The sequence below is a fragment of the Drosophila arizonae genome, chromosome 3 (assembly GCF_054131065.1).
Source record: "Drosophila arizonae isolate 15081-1271.41 chromosome 3, UAZ_ARI_1.0, whole genome shotgun sequence".
Lineage (NCBI taxonomy): Eukaryota > Metazoa > Arthropoda > Insecta > Diptera > Drosophilidae > Drosophila > Drosophila arizonae.
The window spans coordinates 12,132,333-12,150,938 of NC_142923.1; the positions used below are offsets into that span (position 1 = coordinate 12,132,333).

Here is an 18,606-nt window from a genome sequence, read left to right on the forward strand (position 1 = left end):
CTAACCCTAATTCACCACCCCCCCACCCACACTCTTGTAAAAGGAGTGTTTTAATTTATGTTATATTCATAATCTGAAAGTTTCATGAAGGTTGTCCATGAAGATAGTCCACCCACAAGAAAAGTTATTAAACAATTACGTTCCCATAGTAAGCCAGCACTACAGCCAATACGTATTTATGCGTGCGTGCGTATGCCTGTGTGTGTGTGTGCATGTGCGAATAATTATTGAAATATCAGTTTCTCGAAGGGTTCAGGGGATCTCGTAGTCGGGCAGTCTCCACTAGAGCTTTTTTACTTGTTTAACAATCTGTTGAGCTTTATATAAATTCTGATATATACGCTCTCCTAAAATACCTCATCCAAACATTAAATTATCCAAAGAAACCCAACTTAATGCCTAATTATATATTTGTCTCTCACACACTTAATTAATTGTCCAATTACACATTGATAAGCGATATTGATAAAATAACAATCTCTAATTTGCCTACATAAGTAAACGATGTTCTTTGTGCGATTTGTAAGGCTTACTTGCTGGAGCCACTTCTCGCCTCGAGTCCTTTGTGCTCCTCTTCTTCTCCTCTTCATATTGCAGTGCTCGTTGTTTTAGCCTCGCTTAACATTAATTAAGTGCAATTTTCGTTGTGCTCGGCTTCGGGCAGCATTTAACTAAGCCAACTTAATAAGTTATTTATGCATAGTTAAAGCTGCTCTTAAAATGCTCGACAGAAATTTGTGTAGCACTCTGGACATGGAATTCTGCTCCTGCTCTCACTGCTGCTCCTGCGGTTGCTTTGTGCTTAAGCGTACGCAACTGAGGCTCGCTTTAAATGACATCAAATGATTATATAACCAAAATGTAGTCACCCGCCCACACCACATCTTGCTATCTCTTTCCGCCGGCAGTGCAGCCGTCTCTTTCAACGTGTAGCATTGCCGCCTGGCTGCATTTTGTACATGTACTTGGGATGCATGTTATACAGCTACGGCCAGGACGACACACTGCGAGCGCACATGCTGTGTGACAGCGAAGGCAACATGAATACAACAAAAAATTAAGAGAAGAAATTTATATACAACTAGAAAATGATATAAGCACAATACAAGCAGCAGATTGAATACACTTACGTGTGCAGGTAACATATTCAAATTTGATTGCAATTTTCTAAACAATACAAAATATTTGCGAATCTACGGAATTGCGGGAGAAAAGTTGAGAGAGATGAGAGCAAAGAATATGTAAATATTGTTATATATTGGGCTCATATATGTATGTATGTATATTTAAAAAATATTTTTAATGACCTAAGGCTACCCTGAGGTAGCCAGCTACAAAGGTTAACTTTAAATCAACTTTTAAAAAATTTAGAAATATAAATCTTATTTGCAATAAATAATAAGCTACAAATATTTTAAGCTACAATTAGCAAGAAGTAAAACTATTTATCATAAAAATATTTTATCACTAATTTCAAATTCAAAAAGTCAATAAATAATCATCTTAATTTTGGGGAAAAAAAGCTATACAATTATTTTCAGCTAAAATTTGACAAAATATCTTAATTTGTATTAAGTAATAAAATTAGATAAAAATATTACATTCATATTTAAATCTTGGCAATTGCACTTTCACTTTTTCATATAAGTAATTTCAATACCAAACTTTAAAAAATGTACACAAATATTTAAAATTTAACAAAACATTTTGTTCTTATATAGGGATTACTTATTAAAAATTCATAAAAAATAACCCAAATTCCGCTTTCAAGTCTTAAAGTTAGGGCAGTAAATCACTCCGAAAGTGAAATTTCAGCTTTGTTTCATAAGTAAAAAAAATGTCGCAAATTTTGATGTCGTTTTATTTTTGTATTTTTTGCAGTCAGCAAATGAAATTGGAGCGACATTTTTACGCGCTTTCAAGCGAAATAAACACGCAAAATGTTTGTGACTATTTTATGTGATATATATTTATGTGCCTAAGCGCACATATACACATATGTATACATGCATACATATACATATATGTATATACATGCGACAGCGCCGTCAACAAAGCCAATAAAATGTTGTAACCTCGAAAAGTTCAATTTTGTTTGTTTTTGTTGTTGTTGCTGCTGCTGCTGCTGTTGTTGTTGTTGTTGTTGTCCACATTAACATTGAGATGTGCTTGACAATTTTTCAGTTCAGTTCAGTTCAGGCGCACAAATTATGCCGTAGCACAACATTGGGCGCGCCCACACAAGCTCTGCTGCTTTTTCAAGGATGTTTATCCCTGGCCATCCACACCCGCCCCCGCCTCCTGTACATCATGCGAGCGGCTGCCTCTAATGCGTGCCGGTGCCGCCTAGCCAGCGACTTTTATCTAAAAGCGCACTTAGCCCAAGTAGGCCAAGTAGATTACAGCCAAAGAGCTGCTCCTGTTTACCCCACACACACACACACACACACACACATATACACCCACATATAAATATAAGTATCTATATGTATGTACATATACATTTATATAATATATACATTGTGTGTAGATTGATATGTATTTGTGATGTGTGCGATGAGCATTCTTATGGGTAGGGTATATTATTAAAAACCTTAATTGGGTTGAATTATGATTTTATTTAAGTCAGGCACAATTTGTAATTGATCGATAGTTAAAGGAATATTTTAAAATTCAGTTTGAAGAAGAAGCAAGACACCATATACATATATATAGTAAAATCGAGTTTTAAAAAGAAAGAGAAAAATCGATAAATGGAGAGAGAGTGAGATATTGATATAGATCCAAAAGAGATAAATTGAGCGAGAGTGATAGAGCCAGATTTATAGTTATAGAAGATATAGTCCGAGAGAGAAATCAAGAAAGATGAGACTATTAATATAGATATTATAGACAAAGAGAGAGAGAGGGAAAAAAAAGATAGAGATATAGAGAGGGAGAGATAGGCAGAGTTCTATCCGTCTAATTAAATCTAGTAAAATCCCTTACCCCAAAATCAACATCGAATGCCATGAAAACTAATTGCATCTCCTTAATTAAACACTTCGACCGAAAGGAACTTTTAATTGTGACCTCTGCAAAATCTCTTCAATTTGTATATTGTTGAATAGATTAACTTTTCCAGGGGCTCTTAAGTGTATTTGAGTTGTTAATCTATAGTCTATTAGACCCTTATTGTTGACAAACATTATAGACAATGCAGCTCGTGCAATGCTCTAATGATATAAACAGCAAACACTTGAGCAAATTGCGCATGTAAACACCCGAAGGAAGCGCTTCCAAGTGGGCTACGCAACAACAACAACAACAACAACAACGACAACAAGAAAGGGTATGCTAGACCCTGAAAAGTGATTAAAAAACAAGAAGAGAAACTTGTTGTAGAAACGACAACAGCAGCAGCAGCAGCAGCGGAAGCCGAGGCAGCAGCGGCGTTGACAGCGTTTCGTCCTTGAGAAAAGGTTTTTAAGCATAGCAGAGCCGAAAATGGGATGGGCGGTGTACGGTGCGCGGGCCGAGCCGAAAAAGCCTTTTTGGCGCAATAACGGTACAAGCGTTACAGTTTTTCATTATAGAAACCGTAATTGGAAAAGTGTTTTGGGGCTGGCACTCGATGCTTTTAGCTCAAATGTCAGACAATGCAGAGAGCTCGAGCGCTGTGAGGGCTGGGGTGGCGTCAGATGCGCGAGTGGGCGAGTGGGGGGCACAGACGTTGGCAGGAGCAGGATGCCAGGCAATGTGTTGTCCGACTTGTTGGATTTTGTGGGTCGTCGTCAGGGAGCCCTGGTAGGTTTTGCCCGTCACCGAGGTCTGGGGTCGGAGCGCTTAGCTGGCAAAGGATTGGGTTCTGGTCGGCTGCTTGCTGAAGCGCAGCTGCTTGAGCTTATTTAAGCACAAAGGACGCGCCGCAGGACAAAGGCGAAGAGCAGCAGCCGGGAGCAGTCAGCGCACAATTTGTCCTTAACGTTGCAATCGCTTTGCTTGTTGCTTGTTTGCCATTGTCTAATTGTTAACCATTTTTTCTCTCACTCGCACTCAGTGTGTAAGTGTGTGTGAGTGTCTTTCTATATGTTTTGTTGCATTGTTTGATTGTCACACGCTTCAGCATGGTCCATGTATGTGTGTGTGTGTGTGTGCGCGCAGCCAGGCTAAATAACATTTGTCTAATGAAAGGCGCCAGGGCTCATGGCAACTCTGCCTTGTTTCTACCTCGCTCCCTGCTCCTCTCTCTCTCTCTCTCTCTCTCTCTCTCTCTCTCTCGTTCTCACTCTCTCACTCCTGGCATCTCTGCCTAGCCTCGATGCAAGCTCTTTTCACGCTTGACTATTTTAAGCACATTACATATTATTCATTATAATGATTATTGTTATTATGATTGCCATTGCCGGACAGGCACTCCAATCAGAACCATCCATCAAAATGTTTGCCAGGCCACAAAAACAATTCCATAATAGACTGAACAAAACTAATTACAAAATGCAACAGCTGTTGACCAGACGACGAATGAGATGCCCTAACTGCAAAGGAATACCACGCAGAAGAGTTGTATGCACTCATCTATTTGTGAAGCTCTAACAGAGAATCTTCAATTCTCTTATCTGGACTAGTGGACTATTTAGGTCACTGCCTTTTCCGAGACAGCTTTGCCACTTATTTTCTCCTTCAAGTTGTAAGCTCTTGACAGTTTCTAGATCCTTGTTATATATCCTTGTGCTGTCCTCGGCTTTACTCTAAGCATTTCATAATGCTTGATTGCATTGCTCAGTCATTGCTGCGTAGTTTCAATCGAGTTTGCGGTTAATTATAACATGGAGCCTAATTTGCAAAGGACGTAAATTCTTGAGCAACAGCAACGGTTGCAGGTGAATTGGCAAATGTTGTATGCAACAGACTGATGCAAATTGCAAATTTCTAGCGAGCTGAAAACGATTTGTGATTTACTCGTTGGTCTAGCCACAAAAATTCCAATTACCAGGGGAGAACGTAAAGTTGTTGGGGTTCAACTCTGTGCAAGAGACAGGCACAAACATGCACACAAACATACATTTGCACTGAATGGCATAAGCAACAATAATGTGGTTTCACTTTGTGCGTGTGTGTGTGTGTGTGTGTGTAGCAAGCAGCGCAGAAAAGTATGCTACAACAATTTCGCACGGCGCTGTTAATTGGAAACTGTGTGTGCGAAACTGTAAAACCAATACACACACGCATATACATATATATATAAATAAAGAGAAGGTGAGCGAGGCAGAGAGTGAGAGTGAGAGCTGTAGCGTTCTGTGCAGCAGATTCACAGCTCGCATTAGCTGCAGTTGAGCGAGTGTCAAGGTGAGGCCAGGTGCGACGCAGCCAGGCAGAAAACAGGCAGCAACTAGCTAGCAAACAGCAACAGCAACAACAACAGAAACAGCAGCAGCAACAGCAGAAACATTAGCAGCAACAACAACAGCAACAGCTGGCTAAGCTGCTGCACTATTTTGATTTTTTTTTTTTTGGAGGCTCCATATCTAGATTTGGCATCTGGCCAAATCACGTAATCGGCGACTTGTTTATGGCGCATGTGCCAAAGGGAGTGGGCCCAATATACTCTGAATTGTGTCGAAAACACACAATAAAAACGGCGCCTATCGCAAGTGTTCGACTTACATATACCCAACTATTCAACTTTACTGAAGCGAAAACTTTTCGATTCCAGCTCTTCAAATATAAAAACAAACATAAATATGTGGTTAGGTATGAGTGGATATCTTCATATGGAAAGTATCAGATGCCGATAAATATCGATTGGCAGCTATTGTAATATAACAAAAATATATTAATATAAAAAAATCCAAACTTTGACTAAAAACCTATTGCAAATCGATATATATCGATTAATTTTGGATGCATACTATATTGAAATGAAAGATTAAGCAGAGTTCACTTGATTGCCGTTATGAACTTTTGCTTGTTACATAAACAGCATCAAAAGCAATAATACCCTTTATTTGCCATTTGCCCAATGGGCATAGGGTATAATTAATTTCAATTAGCGTCAATTTGTTGAATGTCCCATTTGCGCCACACGGCAATTTGCAAGTCTTTTAAATATAAGTCCAAATGAAAATGATTCATAAATCACATTTTGTTCGATTTTTAAACAATATGGAGAAAACCAAAAACCGAATTCGATTTAAATTTAAATTTTTTGGTATTTAATTTCTTGTTGCACTGTGGAAAATGCAAAAATTATAGTTTGCTGCCGCAGCCACAGCGGCACTTGAAAAGCGCTTTACAGCATATGCCACACCGCCCCCCTAGAGGCGGCGCTCAGGGCTGAGGTTTCGGTTTATCCGCAACCAGCTACTGCGTCCACTGGGGAATCCATATATTCTGCGCGCATTATATTTGCATTCGTTTGCTTTTGTCTTTTACAGTTTTTACGCTTTGTTTTATTTTGCTTTTTTCGCTTTTTGTATTCTTTCATCATCTGAGCATGTGCCACTTGTTTGAGGGCGTGGCAGTCCCCAGTGCATAGCGACAACCATAAATGACAATATGAACAATCTGGTTAATTAACCAAAGACTATTTTATATAGACTGCTGGGAGTGCTCGAAATTGATTGTTAAACAGGTCGAGAGAAACCGAGCCAGGAATAGTATAATAAATATTATTAAAATATGTTATATTTATACATAAATAGCAACATTATATATATAACAATTTATTTTTAATTTATATAAGAAAACTATATTCCACCTTAAATCTATTTTGATCTCCAAGCTCAAAAATCGCAGTAAATATGTAGAGAGAGAGAGAGAGAGCATTAGATAGTTTGTATGCAGAATACTATTCGGAGCTTAACTATGTTTATAGCTGCTTTTATGGCCAGCGGAGCACTTTCAATTAAATTGCAATTTGCGTTGATATAAAATTGCAATTGACGTAATTGGAACTGTGTGTCAGTGTGTGTGTTTTTGTGTGTTTTTAGTGTATACATAGTAGATGTATGTATGAGTGTGGGTGTGTGTATGTGTGTCTATTGGGTGATACTTCTGACATTTTTAAATGCACTCAAATGGCGACTGCACATGAAACGGCAATCAGCATAATTTTAACGATGAATGCAGTTAAAGTTAATTGCATGTAAAAAGTGAGCGCGTGGTGACAGACCTCCATAGGTAATTACATCCCTATCTAGGCACGTGTATGTGTGCATACGTATTTCTATCCATAAGTGGGAGGGAGGGAGGCGCGCACAGATATCGTATATATGTATGTCTGATAATATACAGTTACAACCGCCTAGCCGCAATGTGTCAGCCAAAGTTGTTGAGCTGTTCAAATGGCGATAATTTCGAGTGAACTTTTTGATGGAAATATAAATATTAATTACTGAATAAAGTGTGAATAATATGTTTATTGAAAATGTGGCTTAGGAAATGTAGAAGGCACATGTACTGGTTCAATTTTATGTTTATTGCAAATTGTCAAAAATAACCACATAAACTGGTTCATTTTAATTGTTAGGACGTAGTGGGATGGTTCAACTGGGTTTTAATATATGGCTTAATGGTAGAAGGTTTCTATGTGGTTCACTGTTAACTTCATATTTTGAGCTATGAACTTAACGTCTATATTCAGATGAGAGTTGGGAAATATTCTAATTAGACTCGGAATATGATTTAAGTTGGATTTCAGCCTCGGCTCATGAAATGCTACAAGAAATATTAATATGAACCAGTTCATTTGACGTTTATATTTAGTAATTTGACTTCAGTGTCTACTCTATATGTTCAATCTACTCATCTAAGTTCAATTAGGATTCACGAATTGAAAAAAAAAAAAAAAAGAATTGGTTCATTTACAATTATTATTATTGCACATACTCTACTACTCTATATATTTCTAAGAATATAAGTGCCTTCTAAAATGAATGAAATACAACTGAACCAGCTCATTTGAGATTAAGTTTACTTACAGCAAAAAATAAAATATCTTTAAAAAATACTGATATTTTTATGGAAAAATGCCCTAGTTTCGATCACGTTTACTTTTCGTTTTATAAACTTTGGAGCCAAAATTTATTATCATATTTTTTTCGGTGCTTCAAAATTCCAAAAATGTCGCGTTCACCTAAGTTGCTGTTGCGTGTGAAGATTGCAAAGTTCATCATGCGCGCTGCTTGCTCAAAAGCGCCCAAACCTGAAAGGTGTCCGGAGATCAAGCACACAGGAATTTTTATAAATAATGAGTGGAAGAAAAGCACTTCGGGTGAAAAGTTTGACACCATAAATCCAACCACAGAAGATACGATTGCCTCCATCGAAAAAGGCGGCACTGAGGACATAGATCTGGCTGTGAAAGCGGCGCAAGAGGCGTTCCTGTTGGGCTCGCCCTGGCGTCGCATGGATGCCTCGGACAGAGGTCGCCTGATGAACCGCCTGGCCGATCTCATCGAGCGTGACAGCTTGTATCTGGCGAGCCTGGAGACAATCGATAATGGCAAACCCTTCGCCATGTCCTACGCAGTGGATTTGCCACTGACCATTAAGCACCTGCGCTACTTTGCCGGTTGGGCGGACAAGATTCAGGGCAAAACTATTGCCGCAGATGGTGACTTCTTTTGCTATACACGGCACGAGCCGGTCGGCGTGTGTGGCCAGATTATACCCTGGAATTTTCCCATTCTGATGCTCGCCTGGAAGCTGGGGCCCGCTCTGGCGACAGGCAACACCATTATATTGAAACCCGCCGAGCAGACCCCGCTCACGGCTCTGTGCGTGGCCCAACTGATAAAGGAGGCAGGCTTTCCGCCAGGCGTGGTCAACATTGTGCCTGGCTACGGGGACATTGGCGCCCATCTGGCCAAACACCCGGGCATCGACAAAGTCGCCTTCACTGGCTCCACGGCAGTGGGCAAACAGATTCAAACGTCTGCGGGCGCCGGCAACCTGAAGCGAGTGACGCTCGAGCTGGGTGGCAAATCGCCAAACATTGTGCTGGAGGACGCTGACATGGAGTACGCTGTGGAGACGTCCCACTTCGGGCTCTTCTTCAACATGGGCCAGTGCTGCTGTGCCGCCTCGCGCACCTATGTGCAGGATAAGATCTACGACGAGTTCGTGGATCGCAGTGCAGAGCGCGCCAAGAAACGTAAATTGGGTGATCCTTTCGATGAGCAGACAGAACAAGGCCCACAGATCAGCACAAAACAGATGGAGAAGATCTTGGAGCTAATCAAATCGGGCGAAAAGCAGGGAGCTAAGATGTTAACGGGAGGAAAGCGAGCCAGTCAACCGGGCTACTTTGTGGAGCCCACAGTGTTCGCCGATGTCAAGGACGACATGACTATTGCCAAAGAGGAGATCTTCGGGCCTGTGCAACAGATCATGCGCTTTAGCGACCTCGAGGAGGTTATCCAACGGGCCAATGACTCTAGCTACGGCCTGGCCGCATCCATTTTCACCAAAGATCTGGACAAGGCCAATTTTCTGATCAACTCTTTGCGCGCTGGCACCGTTTGGATCAACACGTACAACATCCTGGGCGCTCACACGCCCTTCGGCGGCTATAAGAATTCCGGAAAGGGGCGCGAGAACAGCGAATATGCTTTAACTAATTATACAGAGATCAAGAGCGTTATTGTCAAGGTGACAGAGAAGAACTCCTGAGTATGATGCACAGACACAGAAGTTAGCACGTGTCACTTTTTAATAGTTAAACAGATTGCCATATTTATTATTATGAAAGATTTACAGCAATTAAATAAATTATATGATTACCTAATTAAAAGTGTGAATAAGTTTTTGATTTGAAAAGGAAATGCATTATAGTTACATATATAACTGCCCCATAAATCAGTGAAATAGAATCATAGACTGACTCAAATACCATCTCTGCTCAAGCTTCCGGGTATCTGCTAATTGGGCATTCCCCACTTGAGTTTTCATACTGACTCTTCGCTGACTCACAGCTCTCCATTAAATTATATTATTCAGTGGAAGCAATTAATAATAATTTTCCCTTTATTAAAAATTTACTGAGCTGCATATCTGCATATCTGTAAAAAAGTTCCAAGAAAATTGAGTTATGAACTATAGCGCTTAGCTATTATTAGCAAAAAAACAAAAAATAAAAAAATAGAAGAGAGTTGATGCTTAAATGCTGTTTAAAGTTTTCCATCTATTTTCGCAAACTATGGGCACTTTTTTCTTTTCTGAAATTGTGTTATGTAATTGAACGCTGCAGAGTAGGACAAAAACTTGGTCCGTCTTTGGGCCACTCGACAGGGCTCGTAGTTTTATTAATTATGAAATTGCTTCCATCCCTCTATATATATATGTATATATATATATATGTATGTATATATATTTGTATATGGGTATATATGTATGTGTAGGCGAGAAGTTGGCAACTTTTGCTACTTGAAGTTTGCAGCGCTTGAGCTAAATTTGAATATTTTTCTCTTTTAATGCTCGGCTCATATTTGGGGTGGATTAGTTAAGTCTAGGTGCTTGAGACTGTAAGAGCTAGATAATGCTTAAAAGATGATTATGTTTTGGTTTCACGAAAAAAATTGTATTCTGGTTTCACAAGCTTAAGCTTTATTGTCTCTTCTCCAATATATAATATATAATTAATTTATATAAATAAAAATTTCATGAAGTCCTACTTTCGACATTCTCCCTCCCTCTGCCTACCGGGTATATCATAGTCGGTCATGCTCGTTTCGAGCACTTTTGCTTTATTATCTTTGCTGCATTTTTGACTACAAGAAACAAACTTTTCTCATTTGCAGATGTGCGCGCTGTGCCACACGTGGAATAACAAATTGAAGCTGCCCAGCACGTCACGCCCACAACGATTACAAGTGCTGCAACTAGAAGATAGAGAGAACGAACCAGAAGAAGGAGAAGTAAGAGTAGAAGAAGAGCAGCAGCAGCACAAATTTTTATACAAAATACCCCGAACAACTCTAGTGATATGGAACTGTGCATAGCAACAAAGTCAAAAGCTCAAAGTTCAATGCATGAAATCAACTATCAAAATATTAATAATATTGATAAGAATCATAGTAAACGTGAATGCAGTAAAAGCAACAAAATATGCCACCAAAATCAAATGAATACTCTAACGAATACTCAACTATTCAGCCACAAATGCCACACGAAACACAGAGATCGAGACCACCTGAAAAAGCAACAACAAAACCAACGAGCAACTGCACAAAATAGCAACAAACACAACAACAACATTAACAACAATTGCTATCTGCCATGCCACAGACTTTATCAACTGCTGCCACTGCTGCTGCTGCTGTTAGCCTTGCTGCCACATGCGACAGCATCGCCCGGCAGCAGTCGACGCGATGCTCTGCTCGCCTACTATAAACGCGCTCAGGTGCGCGAGAGCCTGCCGGAATACCAGCTGCACGAGGCAAATGGCTTTGATTTCGATGAGGTGCTGCCCGTGGGCAGTGTGGTGTCCGCGCTGACTAATGCGGAACGCTTGCGCAAACGCAGCGCCACAACGACAACAACCACAGCCCAAGGCACACCACCAACAACGGCAGCAACAACAACAACAACACCAGCTGCAGCACAAACAACAACAAGTTCGGCTACAGCCACTGGCAGTAGCAGCAAAAAAGCAGAGAAATGTGAGCCAAAAGTCCTCGAGACGCTGCCCGATGAGCCGGTAAGTTTTGAATGATATTTGATAATACCTTGACTAATACTCCTTAGTGACAAATACAAGTTATTTGTGTTGGCATTTCAGCAGTTAACACTTCGTTTGTTAGATCTGCTAAACAGCTTTGGCGTAAGTTGCGCTGTTATTCAAGCCTATTCGAGGTCTGTTAACAACTTGAATGTTTTACATTTTACATACATACATTTACAAACATTTAGGCAAGCCTAACTCATTTTTTAAAAGCTAATGCTAAAGTCCGCTATTAACATTTTTGCTGTAAGTCGTGCTGTTATAGAGCCCGATTTGCAGTCTGTTAACGCCTTGAAACCATACCTCACAAATCACTGTGAGACAAAAATTAGAGAGCAACCAATTACGTCGGTTCTTTAACGAACTTATTCGTTAAAAAGGTTTTCTTTTTTTATTTGCTTGAACGAACATCGTCTCTCCTTAAGGCAGTTCTAGGCGCTCATCACCTGCTGCTAGCCCTAAGCTATGCTTGAAACTCATTACAAGAAAAGGCTTAACTCTTACTTTAACAGCTTAGACATGTGACTGTTATTAACATTTAAGCTGTAAGTTGTGCTGTTATGATAGCCGAATCCTAATCTATATGTATATGACTTAAAAGAGTTGTTTTACAATATGCTCTTAAGGTCACAAACTCACACTAGTAGTATATGACCTTTGGGGATATCCTAGAAGAGCAGGACATTTATCAGGATTAATTGGATAATCCATTAATTATGTCAATTTTGTATGCTATTTCTGTCATCCGCTTGGGTCGTTTGGGGGACAATTGTTTTGGCTATGGGAAAAATTGCAGCTTGCAATCGACCCAAAGCGGGCAATTAGCATGAATATTTAAAACTGCTAGCTTGGCAGTTGATAAAATGCTACTCGGTCGGAAATGTCACAAGCAGAAGGAGAAATAGGAGCAGAAGCAGAGGCGGCAACCGCAGAAGCAGCAGCAGGGGGGGATGGGCGTATTCATTTTTTTCGGTGTCTAATCAATAAAATTGCTGAGGCAGCTGCCCCACTTGACACCCTTGGTCTCCCACTGACGTGGCTTCTCGAGCATAAGTTGAATCAGACTTTCGCATTTTCATGCTGACAAAAATCTTTTTGCGCGCACGAAATTCGAAAGAAAAACCCAGGCAAAAGCCCGTCCCGCCTCGCCGTGTTGTTGACGGTCGTAAAAAATATTTCGCATACGCCATGTCTGACGCACATTCTATCTAGCCACAAGCCGAAGGAGAACAGCGCAGCAGAGGGTGTGGCAGGGTTACAGGTATTACATGGGATTTGCAGGCAGGCAACGAGCAGCGGGCAGTGGGCGGCAAGCGTCAAGCAGCGGGTAGCAGGGCGTAGGAAATCAGCTCGTCGTCTGCTTGACGGCATGTCACGCGTTTTGCTCTCGCAAGTTAATTAAAAGATACTAAAGAAGTCACAGCCAAGGGCTCTGGGCCGTATCTTAGCCTGTATCTGGTTGCCAGTAACTGGTGTGCGGTCTATCAACGATATTTTAATTGAATTTGCATGACAGTTCCAACGAGAACTTGCAATTTCAAGATAGCGACACTCTTAACCACAAGCTCATCCACGAATCACTCAGTCAGGGATGGGTGCGTGAGTGTTGTTAGATATGCTAGTTATGCAAATGTGCTTAACAAATGCAAAATCTCATTATCGATAAATTGGAAAATCTACTTAAAGTGTTATCGAGTTGAACAGCTCAATTATTTAGTTACATCGATAGACAATGTTAATCGTGCTTTTCCAATTTGAAATGCAGCCTTAAGTTGCTTTTGCAGCTATTTTTAGCCAGCTGCGCGATTCGTATAAATATTCAATGGGACAACGTGTAAACAATGTGCCACGTAGCAGCTATTCCACTTCCTTGTCCACCCACGCACACAGACACACACTCACAGACAGACAGGCACACTGAGAGTATGAGCGATCGATGAGGCAAAGTGAGTGGCTTACTGGCTGGATGCTGGGACTTGACGCAATTGCCAAGCAGCTGAGAGCCATAATTAAAAGATACAATTTCAATTGCTCTGAACAAAATGGCAAGCAAATTTGTAAACTGCCGTTAGGTTGCTCTTGGTATGTGTGTGCGTGTGCATGTATCTGTATGAGCGTGCGATTTGGATCTATACACTTGAGTGGGACATACTTAGCCACGTAGGTCCCCCACTTGGGTGTGTATGTGTATAAAAACGTTGTACAGCATAATGAATAAAGTGGCACACATTGCAGCACAGCTGAGCTTGGGGTGGGAGTAAAAAAAAGAACAACTAAAAAGAACAGCTGTAGGGCACACCGAAGCTACAATACCCTAGCAAATGCTTATAAGCTTGTTGATATATGTACATAGTTTTTGAGAGATATAATGATTTTTTTTTTTTTTGCTTTTCAGTTATATAGGAAAGTTTGCTGTGAAATTTTCCCCTTAAATTTGAAACTTGTAAGCTACAAAGTTACATAGCTTATAGCATACTTATAATACTTTTTGGTGGTGTATATTGAAACGCATTTGGAAGCCTGTCCCGGCTGGTTGTCTTTTGTTTGGCTCTGCGGCTATGGTCAACAGCGAACGCGCTGTCCGCTGCCCGTCAAGCGTTATTGTTGTTGCTTGTTCTTATTGTTATTGTTATTGTTGCTGCTGTTGCTGCCGCGGTTGCTGCTGCTGCTGCTGCTGCTGGTTCTGCTCCTCTTGTCAGTGTGTGCTTTTGTTACGCTCCAACAACGAGCTCGCAAATTTATATGTATGCCGTGCCGCAGCCTATTTGTTTGCCTTTGTTTCAATAACAACGACAGCGAGCACAGCACAGCGAGAACCACAGTGAAGCAACAAACTAACTAACAAAGCACAATGCAACGTCAAAATTATTTAACTAATTGTGTCCCACAGATTTGGCTCATGCCTTGCGTCGGAGTCATACCTTATATAAAAATTGGTTTTCAATAGATTGCCTTCATGATTTATGACTCAAGCCCAAGTCCATTTGAACAATTGGTTTTCGCATTTTTGGCTTTATTTGAATAGAAAATAATTGAAAATAATTTATATATAAATAGCTATAGAAAATATGCTAAAAATATTTATTTATTTGAAAATTTAAGATCTGCTGTTTTTTCCTATATTAATAAAATAGATAAATATTGCTAATAAAAAGCTTTAACAGTAAATGCAAGTAAATTACATGAAGATGCCAATCATATTACCACTGCTAACAGAAAATGTTAAATTAACAGCTTTTATGACAGCAGAGCAATATACATTCAATAGAATAAATGTTGCATATGCGCCAGGCGCAAGCCGGAAATGCGGACTATTTATACTTTATCAATTGTGTTGATAAGATAATAAATTTTAATGTCATGGATTTAAAGCAATATAAAGATAAAAAGTAAAAATAAAAAAATGCTCACAGCTATTATAAATTGTATATACAATACATTCAATAAATTATCATTATTCTTGTTTTTTTTATTATTCAACATAAATTGTCACATTATAATTTGTAGAATAACTGAAATAAAATACAAATTTAATCCATTGCACCAACATTAATATAAACTGTAACGCTGTTCTCTGGCATCAGCTAAATATTCATACAAAAAAGGGTTGCATAAGCCCGAGGCACCAGCCGGAAATGTCGCTTAAAAATGGCCCAGTCGCCTGCAGCTTGACTCGGTGCATGCTTAAATGCTTCGTTTTTGAATTACACTTCTTTAGCACATTCAAAAACTTGAAGCGTGATCCACAATTTGCGTGCGCCGCTTGAATAAGCGAACGTTTTGCTAAATTGCAATGCGGCGGAGGCTTGAAAAAACACTCAAGCAGGTCGCCCCACAGGCAGTCAGGCAGTTGCTCTGCATAATGAAGATGTGCGCCGAGTAGTGCATACTTCTAAGCTGCCCAGATGAGATTTGTAAGTGTCAACAGCAGCAAAACACAACACAAAAAAAATAACAAAAATAAATGCAGCAGAAGAAACAAAAAAAAATAAAACAACACGAAGAATAAACGCAAAGCAAAGCAAAGCAAAGCAACTGACATATTTTATTCATTAAGCACAAAGCGAATAACACGATGGCAAAACATGCAAATGACAACAACAGCAACGACCAAATGCCATATGGGCATGTAAATATTTTTATGGTCATAAGTAAGAATTTTGTATAAGCATGCACTGAGAAAAATAGTTGCAAAGCTCGGTTTAATTCAATTAAAATTGTGAAAATTAAGATTACAAATTAAAAAAAAAAAAATAAGCTCAACAGAATTTAAATAATTCAAACAAACAAAGCTATCAGTAGTTTAGGCCAAACCGTAACACATGCTACCTCTCTCATTTTGCGTTCTTTATTTATTTATTTCTTTGAGTGTACCAAAACATGTGTATGTGTTATTACATACATACATATACATATATGGCAAATGCCGGCATATCCGAGTGCGCGACGAGATGTCGAGGCAGGAGACATTAAAAAGCCAGTAAAACGCGCTTTACGGATTTCATTTCAACTGCTTGTGGCTTGTGCGAGTGTGTATGAGTGTGTGTGTGTGTGTGTGGCACAACACTTGGCATAGTTGCTGGCTTTATTTACATGTGTATAAGCAGTTATATGTGTTTTTGTGTGTGTGTGCTGCAAATATATGCATGTTTTATTGCACACTCGCTTCTGTTTTGTGGTTTTTGCTATTTACAAGTGTTTTGCATTTGTTGTTGTTGTTGTTTTGGTTTGTTTCTTTCTTTCTTTGGCGGAGACCGCAACACGCCTGAATGGATCGACCCTCTCCATATGAGTGTATGAGTGTGTGTGTGTTAGTTATTTGTGTACAAATATGTTTGTTTCTTGTTAATAATTCATTTGGCTTTTCATCTGGCACACATAACGTATACGCAATGTGGTCGCCCCAGCGCGTCGAGCATTGCTAATGGGAAATATTTGTTTGAAAAGCCAAAGGTGACTCACCCACACACATACACTCACACGCACACACACACGCACACAGCAACAGCCTGCCCTCCACTCAGCTTAATCCCCGTTTTTCTCCACGTGCTGCGGTTACCTTTTGTTACCGAAAGGCATAATGATGTCATCAGAATTGTCCTTTCCAGCGACGCATCTGTGCCCACTAGAACAGAGCACTGCTCTCTTTCATTCTCTCTCTGTCTATATATATATATATGGCATTAGTAGCATTTTGTTGCGCTGCCTTGCCTGGGCATTAAATCGTATTATTTGCCAACAACTTTTTGCATGCCAGTACGCAGCTAACCAGCCCGAAGGTGTTGAACCGGGCAAAAGTATGCGTCATGTGAATAATTAATAGCCAACACACACACATACGCACACACACACACACGAGTAGAAAAAGTCGCTTTCTGCTTGGGTCATCTTATTTACGTATGCTTAATTTTCTTCGCGTTCACACCAATTATATCGCCCACTTAAGGTTAGCACGCATTTTCCGACTCCCTGCATTTGATATTCGGGCTAAGGTGTGCTTTAGTCTAGGGCAAGCAAAGTATTACATCCCTCGAGAGTCATGTGTGCAGCACAGCTTATCATATTACTAGCTCGGATTACATCTCCTCTTACGCTTTGCTTTGCTTTGCTGTTTGCAAATTTTCAATGCTTTCCATTTGGGTTTACTTTGCGGTATACACATAAGTGTATATGAATATATACAAAGTTACGCTCTTAAAATAAGTTTGTCTTCTGGGTGTTGTCCATTTTTGTATTCTTCTGTGTGCTGTATTCGTAAACGTTGCATAAGTAGTGCTACTTGAAATAGAACTAAAAGGCTATGGACAATTTATTGAGAAATTATAAAAGTTGACCAAGGAATCGAACGTCGATAGCATAAATAATTAATGTGATATTGATTTATATAAATATATATACATATATATTTATAATAACTTTTTGCTTTCTATTGAATTTTCAGTTTTACACCTTCACCGAAATAGCCGAGGACGCAGCACGCAAATTCACGGAATTCCTATCGAATAAATTTCCAAATGCCAACATGCCCATTGCCATAGATGAGCAGACGCGAGCGGAGGTTAGCCATCGGGCGAACGCCATTGCCAGCCACGCCCTCAACGAGGATGACAATCTGCTGGCATTTGCCATCGCGGCGCCCAGCATACACACAGTCGTTGTCAAATTCAGGGACAATGTGACGGTCAGTCTCTGAGCCAGCGACAATAAAAGCAAATGGCAGTTAGCTTACATAGCGCTTAACTGATTTATGCTCTTTGCTTCATTCACTCATTCTTACATTATATTCGTCTCCTATTTCACTTTCAGATACCACCGAATGAGGTGCATAATAAGGCGTACTTGGGTTCCTATTGGCGGGAATTGGGGTGAGTTGAAGCATTAACCAAAATTTCTATAAAAATTAAAAACAAATTTAAAGTAGTTGAAACAGTTCTAAATGGCATAAAGTTACTATTCCTTAAAATTCAAGAATAAATTTGTATAATATTTAAATGTTATATTTTTAGAAATATGCATTACTTAAATATTTATTTAATTGTTACTACTGCTTAATATATTTTTGATTTTCAATTTATGTTTGCGTATTTCAGAAATTTTTATTTCTTGACAAATTCCCATTTCGTTTTATTAAATGGTTTTAATTTTGTATGTCCCTAATGGATCAAAACAAAGCACATATAATATAATACTATTAACTTACTATAACCCATGCTTGCGTGCAGTTGACAGTTCACTAATTGCTTTGATCCTATCGAAAATACTTATAGAGCCGCCTGGAATAGCAGCGATGGCACCCAGGAGTGGGGAGCGCCCTTTCGTGACTGCAACCTGTTGACGGGGCGCTGGCTGTGGCCATTTCGCATATCATTCACCGACCACCGAATCAAGTGAGTTGCCAATAA

At 39.6% G+C, this 18,606-nt stretch overlaps 1 protein-coding gene and 1 pseudogene across 15 annotated transcripts in view; both read left to right on the plus strand.

The window, feature by feature from the left end:
* smog (G-protein coupled receptor 158 smog) overlaps nucleotides 1-18,606 on the plus strand; it is a 32,474-nt gene that overhangs the window by 7,338 nt on the left and 6,530 nt on the right. For all 15 annotated transcript variants that reach the window (XM_089466108.1, XM_089466107.1, XM_018002650.2 and 12 more), the window contains exons 3-6: nucleotides 10,782-11,680; nucleotides 17,646-17,885; nucleotides 18,011-18,069; nucleotides 18,472-18,591. In XM_089466108.1, the coding sequence (XP_089322234.1) occupies nucleotides 10,967-11,680; nucleotides 17,646-17,885; nucleotides 18,011-18,069; nucleotides 18,472-18,591 (1,133 nt within the window). In that variant the 5' untranslated portion in view covers nucleotides 10,782-10,966. The remainder of the gene's footprint in view (nucleotides 1-10,781; nucleotides 11,681-17,645; nucleotides 17,886-18,010; nucleotides 18,070-18,471; nucleotides 18,592-18,606) is intronic.
* LOC108610521 (aldehyde dehydrogenase, mitochondrial pseudogene) lies at nucleotides 7,926-9,775 on the plus strand (annotated as a pseudogene).